General features: G+C 34.0%; 2 protein-coding genes across 2 annotated transcripts; both read left to right on the top strand.

Moving 5' to 3' along the window:
• Nucleotides 1-1,038: 1,038 nt before the first annotated feature.
• LOC137831882 (mitochondrial adenine nucleotide transporter ADNT1-like) lies at nt 1,039-6,157 on the top strand. The gene is made up of 8 exons (XM_068639764.1): nt 1,039-1,449; nt 2,120-2,168; nt 2,325-2,488; nt 2,718-2,755; nt 3,270-3,382; nt 3,569-3,682; nt 4,825-5,169; nt 5,849-6,157. Exons 1-8 carry the CDS (start codon nt 1,319-1,321, stop codon nt 5,930-5,932), a joined length of 1,038 nt encoding a protein of 345 aa, XP_068495865.1. The 5' UTR covers nt 1,039-1,318; the 3' UTR covers nt 5,933-6,157.
• Nucleotides 6,158-8,714: 2,557 nt separating this feature from the next.
• Nucleotides 8,715-13,099, top strand: LOC137831881 (CMP-sialic acid transporter 1). The gene is made up of 9 exons (XM_068639763.1): nt 8,715-8,890; nt 9,021-9,104; nt 9,206-9,420; nt 9,517-9,595; nt 10,541-10,710; nt 11,309-11,495; nt 11,717-11,794; nt 11,973-12,147; nt 12,655-13,099. Exons 1-8 carry the CDS (start codon nt 8,840-8,842, stop codon nt 12,114-12,116), a joined length of 1,008 nt encoding a protein of 335 aa, XP_068495864.1. The 5' UTR covers nt 8,715-8,839; the 3' UTR covers nt 12,117-12,147; nt 12,655-13,099.
• The last annotated feature ends 701 nt before the right edge of the window (nt 13,100-13,800 follow it).

The raw sequence follows: 13,800 nt of genomic DNA, 5'->3' as shown, positions 1-13,800 counted from the left end.
TAAAATCAAAAACATCATTCAAGATTTTAGAATAGTTAAAACTACAACTTGTAGTTTAACAGATTATCACGCAAAGGGCATAGACTTGTATCATTATCATAAAATACAATACAAAATATAATTATGCAGCATCTTCAACATAGAATTAAAAATCAAAATTACAAACTCTTCCTATTGTTACATTATTTTAAACACCTCATTACAGTCTGCGAATAACATCCCGCCAAATCATATCATATAAACTCCAACATTGTTACAACATTAATTCATAAATTATAATTTAACTAAGAAATTCAAAATCAAACCAAAATGATCTTTCAATCTTTAACCTAAAGCATCAAAATTTCCAATTTCTACATTTTATAACATTCTTAAAACAACAAAATAAAAATAATCTCAATGTACATTTGTTCAAATACAAACTATACACAAAATGACAACTCCAGTTTTTTATAGTCTGATTTGAAATATACTAACTTATTGTAATTTATGCAATTTAAACTAAGAATAAATTTAAAGTCAAATTCAAAATTAACTAGAAATAAAATGAAATATTCTCATACAAAAAGCTATAAAAATGTAAAGATTAATTAAGATCACATATATATTTTTAAAAGTTTTAAATATCGAGTAAATACATAACAAAACATCAAAATCAAATGTTAATTTTGATAAAATATCATTTTATAATTTTTTTCATAATTCAAACTTTAACCCAAATTCATCAAAGATCATAAAAATATTATAAAATAATTTTTCTATCAGAAATTATGATTAGCTATAATAAATTCTCAGTTTACATTCTCACTAGTTTTTAATAACGAGTTTCAAAATAAATTATGAAATTATTATCAAAATTAATTATGTGAGGGAGTTTAAAGAAATTATGAAAATTTTAAAGTTAAATGAAGTAAAGAGTGAGAATTGATAATAAAATCTAAGAATCTATATTCTACTTTTATTGTTGTGATTATTATAAAATAAATAAATAAATAAAATAAGGAGATGTATAATTATTATTTTTGCCGAGACATGTATGAAAAAGACATTAAAGAAGAGAAATGTGATTTCATTTAAAATGGGAGTGAAGAGTTACGCAGGGATGGATTGAGTCCACGTATCTATATATATTGTATGAATGGTACAATAGACACAAACGCCGTCACAGTGGTGAAGTTCGTTGTGGTGTTTGTGACTTCTCTGGTCTGAACCGTCACAAAACATGTCTTTGCCGTAAGCGTTGGGAACCAGTGATCTCAATTTCTCATACTGTTAACTTTATTTTCCCTTAAAATAAAATTAGAAGGTTAGGGTTTCCATGGCTTCGGAGACAAAGATCGTGAATCTGACTGAGGAACCCAACCTAGCCAGGGAAGGTGTTAAGCCTCCCTCCTATGCTTTTACGACCATCTGCAAGTCCCTCGTCGCCGGTGGAGTCGCCGGAGGAGTGTGCGTCCCATTTCTTGAACTTTTATTTCTTCTTTTCTTTCGGGAAATTCACACACCTCAACACATGCGTATATGTGTGCATTGATTGCACGCTCAATCAATTTTATTATTCGGAAATAGTTTTTTTCTTTTCAATGTTAGTGTTTCCGGAAATTTGATGCTGCTGGCTTCGTTTGAAACCTGCTAGATTAGTTTTAATAATTAAACTTTTATGTTTCACTGTCTGGGCGCAATGAGGCACTTGGTTTTTCTGTTTCGCGAAATCTCTTTCTATGTTTTTTTTTTCCTTTAATTTTTTCTTTAATGGAATATGATATGATCTACTAAACATGCGCGCGTTACTGTTCACGTGGGAAATGGCAAAAATAGGTTTCTGTACATCTCCCTGTGTATGGATTAGATCAATTGTAAATTTAGGGGCCATGTAAGAAGCTTCATTTTCTTTTGTTTATGTAACTGATTATTTGTGAGGCAACTTATTAAAATTTACGTAACACTGATTTGTATTAAAACCTGTTTCCTTGTTGGATTGAATTTAGTGTGTTCTTGTCCAATATGAGTATCTGATCAAGTTTGGAGTCCATGTAGCTTTATGCTTAAACTAATATCAACGTTCTTTTTGCATTATGTTCAGTTTTGGTTGACTTGAAAGCTTTTTGTATATGTGTAGATCACGAACGGCAGTTGCTCCACTGGAAAGGTTGAAGATTTTGCTACAGGTTAATCAATTTTGTTGTTTACATTGAAATGTGATTTTAGCTATCATTTGTTCTTATTTGTGATGAAAAAAGTCCATCTGACAAGCTACTATTTTTGTTGGTGCCTGGATGTATCAATACCATACGTGTGATGTGATGTACCTTTGCCATTAACAGGTTCAGAATCCACACAATATAAAGTACAATGGAACAATTCAAGGTCTTAAATATATATGGAGAACTGAGGGTTTTCGTGGGCTATTCAAAGGGAATGGTACTAATTGTGCTCGAATAGTCCCGAATTCTGCGGTGAAGTTCTTCAGTTATGAGCAAGCTTCCAAGTAAGCTTTCCTTTAGAGATACAATCATGTAATGCACTTTTATGCTGATAAACTTCTACTGATGGGATTCTGCAATCCTTTTTTTTTTTTTTTAAATTTTCTTTCAAAACAATGTTCTTTAAAGCAGAGGGTCACTCACTCCTGTGCAAAGAAATTTCAATTTTTATATCTATGCATTTCATGCATAACACTTTCTCCTCTTCTTTACTGAATGTTCCTTTTCTGGCAGGGGTATACTACAACTGTATCAGAAGCAAACTGGAAACGGTATGTCCTTGTTTTTTATTTTCCCCTTGTGGTGTATGTGTGTTATTGTTGAGGGAGGGGGAGTACCGGTTCAGTAGCTTGTTTTGGGTTTCATAATTTTGAGGGGAAATCACTTTTCTGAAAGGATAAAACTTACTCAGTTCTTTAGTTGCTGTTCTCCAGTAGAACATTAAATGTATATTAATTTTGAACCACTTCATCCACCTTTTTAGAGATTTCATAGTTGGGCATTAACATTACTATTCATTCTGTGTTTTTATATTGGGGAGCAACGCCACAAGTGTGTAAAGGAACTCTATATAATTTTTGTCCTTTTTCATACTCTTCGAATAAAATTTTGATCGCTAATTGTTTTGAACTCAGAATAAGCTAACCCTAATGCCCACTAGGTTGACTTCAATAATTTCCTTTTGAAAAAATTCTAAAAAATCAAATGGAAACAAGTAGGCCTAAAGAAATTTCTCAATAATAAAATCCCTTGTTCTAAATATTATTTTTCCTTCTACTTCGCCAGAGGATGCTCAGCTGACTCCTGTTTTACGTCTTGGGGCTGGAGCTTGTGCGGGAATAATTGCCATGTCTGCAACTTATCCAATGGACATGGTTCGAGGCAGAATAACTGTACAGGTACTTTCTTTTTTCTTTTTATCTAGTCCTTATTTTACTTGCTTTTGGCCAGAAATGTTGCTGGAAATGCATAGAATTAAGATACTTGTTATAGCTACAAGTGGAAAAAAAGGTTTTTATCAAAGTGTCTTAATGTTTTTTGTTGTCTTAATACAACAGTAAGTTTTCTTTTCCTTGTATCCACAGACAGAGAAGTCCCCTTACCAGTACAGAGGAATGTTTCATGCTCTGTCAACTGTACTCAAGGAAGAAGGTCCACGTGCTTTATACAAGGGTTGGCTTCCTTCAGTCATTGGAGTTGTGAGTAATGTTTCTGGAATTTCTTTTTAGGAAGTTGATTATTATGGTCCTGAATCATAAATTCTAATGATATTCTTCTACTATTGGCTTTCTGGAAATTCATATTGCATTTGATAGTAACAATGTAGGACCTGTAGGTTGCAGTTGTGGGATGGGGAGAGCCTATGAAACAATGACACTTGATTTTGTTGAGTTCTTGTCAATGTCTACCCCCTTCGTAGGGGACAATTTAATTCATTGCTTTTTGGCGCCACTTATGGACGTGGGGTATATTGGTAAGGATGTGTGACTAAGGTCTTTAGTGAGTTATTCCTGGTTATTATCTGTAGTTAGATAGCATCTAGTCAGTACGTTATGGCAGAACATCGGGGTGTAGGATTGATCATAAAGCTGCACCTATAATTGACATGTTTGGTTTTAACGAGTTAGACATTTACTATTTAACTATATTTTCTAATAATTGTTCTTCTACTGGTTAAATGTTTCGAAGAGCAATTTATTTACATATAGGCTTACAAGTTACCACTCTTCAATGCTCTGACCCGCTCCATAGTAAGCTCTAATAATTAGTAGTACTACTGTGGTGGGGGGTACCGCGACAAGGTTTTACCTGGTTATGATAGGTTCTAGGTGAAAAATAGCTAGGTGTACCAGACGCTAAAGTCTAAATCATGCTTCTGCAAAGTGCTCAATATTTGTTACAAACCCAGAAAAGAGTTGGGGCAAAACAATTGACAGAATAAAAAATGAATAGAACAAAAGAGATAAATCTCTGCCTCTAACGGTTCCACCTCCATAAAAGATCTGCCTTCACAAAGAGCAAAAGCTCAATATACAAATAATAGCTGACAAAATGATCCCACTCTCGTCAGTCCTCCTTTTTATTTATATCACTAACCCCCTCAAACTAACTAACTATTAACTAATATCCCAGATGTACTAATTTACTACCTCTTCTCTCATTTCTAACTCCTTAAAGTATATAGAAATGTGAAAAGTTATTCTTCTAAAATATTTTGTGTGCTTTGTAATTATAGTTAACTAACTAAAGTTGCTTTAAATTTGAATGAAAGCTCTTGGTTCTGCTGCTGTCTTCGGATTTATAAACTTAATCTTGCTCTTTATTTGTTCCTGTTTTTCAGATTCCTTATGTGGGTCTCAACTTTGCTGTGTATGAGTCTTTGAAAGATTGGTTAGTTAAATCCAATCCATTTGGTATAGTTCAAGATTCTGAGCTGAGTGTGACAACTCGCCTGGCTTGTGGTGCTGCAGCTGGAACTATGGGACAAACCGTTGCTTACCCTCTTGATGTCATTCGACGAAGAATGCAGATGGTGGGTTGGAACCACGCTGCTTCTGTCATAGCTGGTGATGGAAGAGGGAAGGTGCCGCTTGAATACAGTGGCATGATTGATGCTTTTAGTAAAACTGTTCGGTATGAGGGATTTGGTGCATTATACAAGGGTCTGGTGCCGAATTCTGTAAAGGTCAGGCTTCATCCAGTATTCATAAATTATGTTACATTCTGAAAAAATGTGGGTAAAACATATCTGCATAAACATATGCATCCATTGAGAGAGTAAGGTTTTCCTTTCTTCTCTTGAAAAAAACAATTGTGTATGCATTAATTTATATCATCGGAATGATTTCTGTGTGCGATTCCTCAATCATACTCTGTTAGTATTACTTCCCTGATTAAAGCTGTGAACTTCTCAAGCTTCTACCTGATTAGAACAAAGTCTGCTTTTCAAGAGTTATTGTAAGACTCAAGTGTCTGTGGTCTGAGCCAAACATTTCACATTTTGAACTTAAATGATATACTAATCCAGCTCAGAGTGAGCTCAGGTTGATGAAGTGCATGATCTTAATACCAATAAAAACATGCTATCTTAGGTTTTTTATGTTATTAACCTTGTCTCACATTTTCTCAATCTAAGAGTCATAAACAATCTTTTACGCTTTATAAGTGAAAACGTTGTTTAACAATCATTAATTTATGAATTGATTATAAAATTTTGGTTTCATGTTAGAATTTGTTTAAAAGTCTTTTACAATTAGCGTGGAACCACGTTAATCAGTGGACTTTGCATAACACAACCTTCATGTAAAGCAATTAACTGTAGATTTTAGCAATCTTAATCTCTCTTGAATCTTGATCTCTTGCAGGTGGTCCCATCCATAGCAATTGCGTTTGTAACGTATGAGGTGGTGAAGGACATTTTAGGTGTGGAGATCAGAATATCAGACTGAAGATTGTCTTCTATCTGATATTGATTGGTTGTTGTTTTCTTGTAGGCAAGGGGATAATCAGAGATGATAACCCTAAGTTATCATCTCTTCATTGAGATAGGAAGCACTTGTGTTAGTGTGCATAAATTATTTCTCTTGTATCCCATTTGTTTTTCCCTGTGAACATGATGTAGCTTTTAGCTTCATATTCATCTTCTATGGCAATAAATGTTTTAGAACAAACAATGCAAAGACTTATCTGCATGCCTTTCTTCACGAGTGAAGATTTCTTTTTATGGAGTATCCTGTGGTTCACCACTGAAGTACTCCACCCTATCCTCGTCTAGAAATCGTGTTATCAGTGCGCAAGTTACTAAGCATCACTCTAACGCAATGAACAGTCCTGCAATTTTACCTTACGTCTTAAAACAGTCTATGAGGTTGCAAGTTTTGGCGTAAATCGTGTTTACCTTTTATTTTGTTACAATCGATTTGACGGGATAAGTTAAAAGACCATTGATGAAAATTGAATCGACTAACTGTAGTCATTATCCATATGAACAGTAAAATATTTTTATATTTAGTAAACTTTTGATTATGTGGTTCTTGAATTATTGGATGAAAGGTGGGTTATTCATTGGAAATATATGTGGTACAAGACCCAAATGAAATATATCCATCCAATCTGAACAAAACAAACCCGTCAATATCTGAACATATTTCTTTCTGATTCCTAAATATGATAAAGAGGCATTCAAATGACAAGTCTTTTACCCCAACTGTATAGTAGTTAGCCATTCAAGTGTACGCAATCAACAGCTTATTTGTCAATTTGTGCTTCAGATTTTTGTTTGCAAACTTTTTTTAAACATGCCATGTAGCTGGAAATTGTGGGCATTTTAAATCTTTTAATATACAAATTTATCAAAATATAGATTTCTAAACAACATTAATTGACTTCTGCTAAGTACCATTCAAGTAAAATATCATTTTAAAACATACGCCGATACACACATGAATAAACTTGAACTAATTTAGTATTTAACCCATGTTTGAGAGATTCTTTTAGTTCTTTTATTTCTTTCATATTTTTAAAAAATACTCTCCGTGAAAAAAATGATTATTCATTCATAATAAGTTCAATTAATAGAGCAATTTCAATAAACTAAAACGGAACTTAAAATTAAACCAATTCAAACTAATAAATTCTTCAATGTATTAATCTATTTAATTTTCAATCCTATTTTTTTTTTCAGTTTTAAATTAGGTTGGTTTTTAAAGTATCCCTACCGATCGGTATTCATGTCCCAACTAACAAAAATTGTTTCATATAATATATGCATGATTTGCATCAAGAATGTTAACTGGTGTGGGTCACCATCGTTCTTACTTGAATTATCTACAGCTTCTACAATGGTATTCATATGTACCTTAATGCAGACAAATACTCAGTTTACCAAAATCTTGCCATAATCTGTATATATGTTGATTTGTGTATTCCTCCACTGTAGCAAAATTTTGCTTCACATTTTTCTTCCATGCCTGAACACAAGAACAATGCTTAATCTTTGATGTCAACAAAAAAAAGTTATGAACTGTTTTTCTTCCACTTGTTTGGTTTCAGAAAAGCAAGCAAGCAGAATGAATTCATACGCCAAAATCCAAATTATCCTCCATCTTTTACTAATCTTAGAGAATCTTAGAAAATGTACAGTCTCATGCTCTGAATTTGTATCATGTTTTGAAAAGAGAAACGTAACTTATGCAGCAATTTATACAACAAACAAAGATAGGAAAAAATTGAGATGTGATAAATGATAACGTGAGGAAGCTGAATTACCTGGAGTCTTTTACAGTAGTTTGAAATCTTGATGAAATTGGTTTTCTCCCAAGCTTAGGTTCATGTCTCCCTCGTTTCTTTCTCTGTAATCGTGTTACGCATGTTCTAGTTACAGTAACCTCATCTTTTGTCTTCATCTGTTCACTCTCCTCATGTTCTATACACTCATCGCTTGAGAAATAGAATAACGAAAGCAACACAAGCAACATGTTTAACTCAGCTAGAGATGTATTTGGCATGTGTGAATTACTATTACCATTTTCTTCTTCTCCACACTCTTCCAGCATATCTATCTCGCTCTCTGTTTCCCCTTCTTGCTGTGGTTCTGCCATATTCTCTCTAATGAATTTGGTTCTTCAAATCAAACCAAGATTTTAAACTGTCTGCATTTATTAATTATCGTGCATGTGCTTGTGTGCATGCTTCAAACTTGTTTTTCTCAGAGTATATATACATAAATAGATCACAAGGAAGCCATTGACCTAATTTGAGTTGAGCTAAAGTTTGGAGACATTCGATTCTGAATTCCATTTTTCCAATTTTGTGTTTCTATTTAAAAGTGTGAGGTTATTTTGATTGTGTTTCCTTAATTGGTTGATGCAATATATGGTGGAGAAAATATATGGCATTGTAACCATGACTCAGCTATATATTTAACCACCTTCAATTTCTTATTACAGCCACCAAAATTTCTGGCTTCAATTTCTCACAAAGTTACCCTAAATCTTGCTTCATTATAATTTCTATAGGGATGAAGATAAAAAAATTACTATTAGAAATAATAATAAGTAAAAAAAGTAACTATTTTTTTAATTTAGATTGTATGAAGAGTTTGGCCATTCTAAGCTTTTCAGTTGATTAAATTTATTTATTTTTAAAATTAAGCAATTTTTAAATTATTATTATTTGATTTATTTTTACAAGTTGAATTTAAAAGGAATTTCGATTTCCAAATAATATTTTGGTCTTAAATAACGGGGACACGCGCCAAAGCCCTTCGCAGCAAATGGAAGAAGTTGGCACTAAACGGTGCGTTTGAGCGCATGTTTCTTGAGTCTCTCTGCGTGGATCTGCGGAAGTGTTAGAAGATGCAGTGGTACTTCGTCGCTGCGCTCCTCACCGTTCTTACCAGTTCTCAGGTCACTCTCACTCTCTTTCTTTCTCCCAAATCCTCACATTCAAACCCTAATTTCACCCATTTCCATCTTCCATTCACACACACTTGAAGTAGTTAATGTCAATTTGATTTCGGTAAGTTTCACTTGGCAGGGAATACTCACAACCCTCTCGCAAAGTAACGGAGAGTACAAGTATGATTACGCTACGGTCCCATTTCTCGCCGAGGTTTTCAAGGTAATGGGTAAACACTTAATGCGTAGTTTTTATTCGATAGGAACCGCGTTTAGATGCTGCATAACAGCGGTTGATGATTTCATCTTTGTTATCACACTCAGCTTGCGGTGTCAAGTTTGTTACTGTGGAACGAATGCCAAAAGTCACCTTTGCCAAAGATGACGACGGAGTGGAAAACGGTGGCTCTATTCCCTATTCCCTCAGTTATATATCTGATCCACAATAATGTGCAGTTTGCTACACTCACTTATGTGGACACTTCCACCTATCAGATAATGGGAAATTTGAAGATTGTTACCACTGGAGTGCTATTCAGGTGCCTTATCTTTTGAAAGTTTAGATTTCAGATCAGTGTTTTTGATTTCTCAGTTTGTGTCTGACAGTTTTTTTTTTTAATTTTTTTTCTTTATAGGATGTTTTTGGGTAGGAGGCTTTCTAACTTGCAGTGGATGGCTATTGTTCTGTTGGCTGTCGGGACAACCACTAGTCAGGTGTCAATGATCTCACAAATTTGGTTTTGTGCCTTTAAATTTATTTTTATAAGAAGTTAGCTACTACGATTTATGCATTTTTTATATGGATATGAACTGCAAATTCAGTGTTGAGGAGTTAGATGAATATCTAGTTCCACGTTTGTACAGGCTTGTGTAGCTGTGTTGCAATACGTCTGGATATATTTTATTTTGTCATTTACTTATGTGACACTCCCATAAGGTCATTTGCAGACAGAAATATCATTCCTTTGTTGTTTCTTTTTGGAGATTCCTCACTTGCACTCCCTCTACCTTATCCTTTCCTCCTTCTAACAATATTTATTTTTTCCCCTAAATTTCTATGATTGTAAAACTGCATTCGTGACATTGATATTGGGTCATTACATGCTAAACGTGATTTATTCTGTGATAATTGTAGCATGTTAAGATCCTGATATCTTCAAATATTAAAGTTTGAGTACTACATTCTTGGATTTAGAAGGTTTCAAATAAATTCAACAAGTTTGGCTTCCTCTGCTGAGTCTATTAAACATGGTATCAGAAAGTGTCTATTAATATACATAGCACCTGTATTATTTTGACGGAAAGTAAACTGAGTCTCTCGCTGGTCATGAGGGAAGTGCACTTTGGGGAGGACAAGCAAGCAATCGTCCTAAATCAAAACAAAACAAAACAGAACAGAGACAATGAGTGACAAATCATAAATGGAACAGATTTGTCTCCGTTGCACATTAGTAGCTGAAATTCCCTTGAAATGTCCACGAGTACAAGACCTAAGAGACTTAAATAGATAGCATTTAAAATTATGCGAGATTGAAGCATAAATACATCTTTGTTCTGTTCTGTATTTTTTGTTTTTACAGTCAATGGTTAATGTATTAGGTAAATTAGTCCTGTGACAGAAATGTTATTTAGAATGACCACTACTGTTTGTTGTTTTAGGTTAGGGGCTGCGGAGAGACTTCCTGTGAGTCCCTTTTCTCAGCACCAATTCAGGGCTACATGTTAGGAGTTCTATCTGCTTGCCTCTCAGCATTAGCTGGAATTTATACCGAGTTCTTGATGAAGAAAAACAACGACAGCTTATATTGGCAGAATATACAGTTGTACACGTAGGTACTTTTTCTTGATTTTGTCAAATGTCTCCAAATGTATAGGCACACGTGTCAGTCTTTTGATCTTTTAAACTGTTTATTTCAGAAGAAACTTTTTCTCCATTTATTCTTCCTTAGCCTATTAAATGAACGAGGTTATTTTATGTACCAAGAAACGAGTGCCTTGTTTCCACTTTCTAAGAAGAAGCAGAGCGTATATTACTGTTGAATTCATGCAGTTCATCCAATGTAGATTCCTAATTCCTAACTCTTTGAACATGACATTTTTGTGGTTTTTCTGCTTGCTTTTGGAGGTAGCGCTATTATGTGTTGAATAGATTTGGATTTCCACTATTATTGCAATATTTGGTAAAATAAACATGTGCTATCTTTTTTTACCAATTTTTTTTGGATTTCTTTTTAAACTCAGGATTTTTATTTCTGCACTGTTCTTTGTTAGAGAGAAATTAATGTTTCTGTAAAATTGGAAGAAGTGTCAACGGCTTCTTGAGTTCGTTGTTATGGCACTCTAGGAATGAATATGGATGGTTATTATGGTCGAATATTTTTTAATCACCTACTTAGAGGAATACGCACAAAATGATTTTTTTTACAGGTTTGGCACACTTTTCAATATGGCTAGACTACTTGTGGATGATTTCAGAGGTGGATTTGAAAATGGGCCTTGGTGGCAACGTATTTTTAATGGATACACTATCACTACCTGGTTGGTGGTATTGAATTTAGGGTCTACTGGTCTTTTGGTTTCATGGTTAATGAAACACGCTGATAATATTGTGAAGGTATATCCTTGGACCCTCCTGCCAGCATCCTTTTCGCTTGTGATTGTTACATACTTAATCTATTTTGTCATAGAACTTGATGCTGAGTTTACATCCAAAGAATAATCTTTTTCATACAAGGGGAATAATTGTGACGAAATTAGTAAAGAAGTATAACATCAGAATTGGTATCTGTTTATTTATATTCTCTCCTAATTATTAGTTGTTCATGCTTTCTTTAGGTCTATTCCACATCAATGGCGATGCTGCTAACGATGTTACTTTCACTATTTCTCTTCAACTTCAAACCTACATTGCAGGTAAATTACCGGCCTAAGCAATTCCTATATGTGTAGGCTCCCATTCCACACCTTCTCCTCCTAGCGGAACTCTTAAGTCAAATCAATTTGTTGCACATAATTTTTGTGGGTAGCTGTATTATATGTTGTCAGGCTACAAGTGGTTATTATTTTTTGTTTTATCTTTTCCTCTTTGCAGCTTTTCTTGGGCATTATCATTTGTATGATGTCTCTACACATGTATTTTGCCCCACCAAACATGCTCTTGGATATGCCATTAACTGTTAAACCAGATGAAGAGAAGCTCATTGAAGTTTCTGTTGATCGAAGACCACATTCATGATGCTGTATTGACGTTTGAATACAATGCTTCGGTAAATGACATTTATTTTAATTGTGTTTTGTTTTATTTTCTAAATACATCAAATAAAATATTCCCAAACAACATCTAACATTGCTACATAATGTTTGTGGCATTAAGAAAATATTTATTTGATATTAAACAAGGCTTTCTTACTTTCTTCCTCGTGTCATGCTGGTCCTGGGTTTTAGTAGTGGAAAGTCACAAATTGCCTCCTATTCTTGAGGTTTAGGGTTTAGGGTTTATTGTTAGCCCTTCCCAAGCCCAAGAAATGTTCGGAGCCTCATGCATTGGGCCACCCTTTTAACCAGTTCTATCACATGCCTCTTTGTGCTAATTCTACTTTCAAGTTATGATGTATATACGCTTAAGTGGTATTATATGGCCACTAATGTTTGCAATTTGTGCCTGGCTTCGTTGATCTGATAGCTTTGTTATAACTTTTTGTGCCTGTTATTTCACTTGTAGGCAAACACGACTGGTAATTTTGGTTTTGATTATTTTCTTATTTGTTCTGCAGGTAATTTAATTTGTTCTTTTCCAGGTATTCCTATAAGGCCTATTAAAAGTCAAATAGTAGAGCAGCAGAACGCTGAATATTGTTCCACGCTGCATTGATTCGGTGACTTTGTAGAGCATAGGCTTCTTGGGTGGCGTGACTTAAACTCTATATATAGCAAATTCGGAAATCCCATGTGTTGCCTGTGTTTAAATATATTGAAAGATGATATTGAAGGAAAAGATTGTTGAATGAAAATGAGCAGAATGTGGTTGAGACGGAAATATAATTTTGCCATTGGCTTTTGGCAAGTCTATAACTTCTCTAGCTGGTAGTGAGTGATAGGGTTGTTATCCATTGACACAAATCACATGAAGTCAAACCACCAACGTGGTCCATCATTCTACCTGGTTGCTTCACTAAAGAATTCTTCTCCATTAATGAATTTAAATAGAGTTGTTTTACAGTTTGATGCTCATGTCGAATGCACTTTTTCTTAAACGAGCATATGGAAAGCACATTGATTGGGTCTATCGAACGGAAGTTTGTATCCATCATTTTAGTTACAATTATTTGGCGAAAATGGTCGTCGAGTGGAAGTGAGGTTAATCACATCACATTCTGGTAATCATAATAAAAGGAAGGTGAATTACAAAATAATCGTAAACATTCAGCGTTCATTGGCATTTGTTTGATAGATTGAAGGTAAGATCGATATTTTTCCCCTCAATTTAGATGTAATCATTTAATGAGTTATTGGCACAGACTTGCCGAAAAAGAAGTTTTACTGTTTAAGAAACCAGTGACATATCAATGAAGATTGAATAATCTTCAATAAGCGTTCTATCTTTTAGCATTCAATCCTAATAGTTGGGCAAATTATTAGAGTATGAAGTAACCGAAATTCAAATTAATAAAATGTAGGAATCCAAGAATAATTTAAATGTAGGATGGTGGAGAGGGGATGCAAGAAAGGCAAAAGATATGGATTGAAGGGTGTAGGGGATATCTGGGTATAAGTGCATAGTGTCAAAAACACCGATCATTGCTGTACCTGTGGTAAGGGATAATTAAAAATGGATAGTGAGAATTTTCTTTCTACTTTTTCCTTTATACCTTTATATTTTCTTGATTCTCAAGTGGGTCTAAACTTTTTTTAATTTAAGC

The sequence above is a fragment of the Phaseolus vulgaris genome, chromosome 6, assembly GCF_000499845.2.
Source record: "Phaseolus vulgaris cultivar G19833 chromosome 6, P. vulgaris v2.0, whole genome shotgun sequence".
Taxonomy (NCBI): domain Eukaryota; kingdom Viridiplantae; phylum Streptophyta; class Magnoliopsida; order Fabales; family Fabaceae; genus Phaseolus; species Phaseolus vulgaris.
This window is presented reverse-complemented; position numbering and strand designations above follow the sequence as displayed.

What these genes read in the sequence shown, in the direction of transcription:
- LOC137831882 (XM_068639764.1), top strand. Translation starts at nt 1,319, where the DNA reads ATGGCTTCGGAGACAAAGATCGTGAATCTGACTGAGGAACCCAACCTA. An exon ending in GGTTGAAGATTTTGCTACAG is followed by an intron (nt 2,169 to 2,324) that starts GTTAATCAATTT and finishes TGCCATTAACAG; the next exon opens with GTTCAGAATCCACACAATAT. An exon ending in AGTTATGAGCAAGCTTCCAA is followed by an intron (nt 2,489 to 2,717) that starts GTAAGCTTTCCT and finishes CTTTTCTGGCAG; the next exon opens with GGGTATACTACAACTGTATC.
- LOC137831881 (XM_068639763.1), top strand. Translation starts at nt 8,840, where the DNA reads ATGCAGTGGTACTTCGTCGCTGCGCTCCTCACCGTTCTTACCAGTTCT. An exon ending in TTCTCGCCGAGGTTTTCAAG is followed by an intron (nt 9,105 to 9,205) that starts GTAATGGGTAAA and finishes TATCACACTCAG; the next exon opens with CTTGCGGTGTCAAGTTTGTT. An exon ending in CAGAATATACAGTTGTACAC is followed by an intron (nt 10,711 to 11,308) that starts GTAGGTACTTTT and finishes TTTTTTTTACAG; the next exon opens with GTTTGGCACACTTTTCAATA.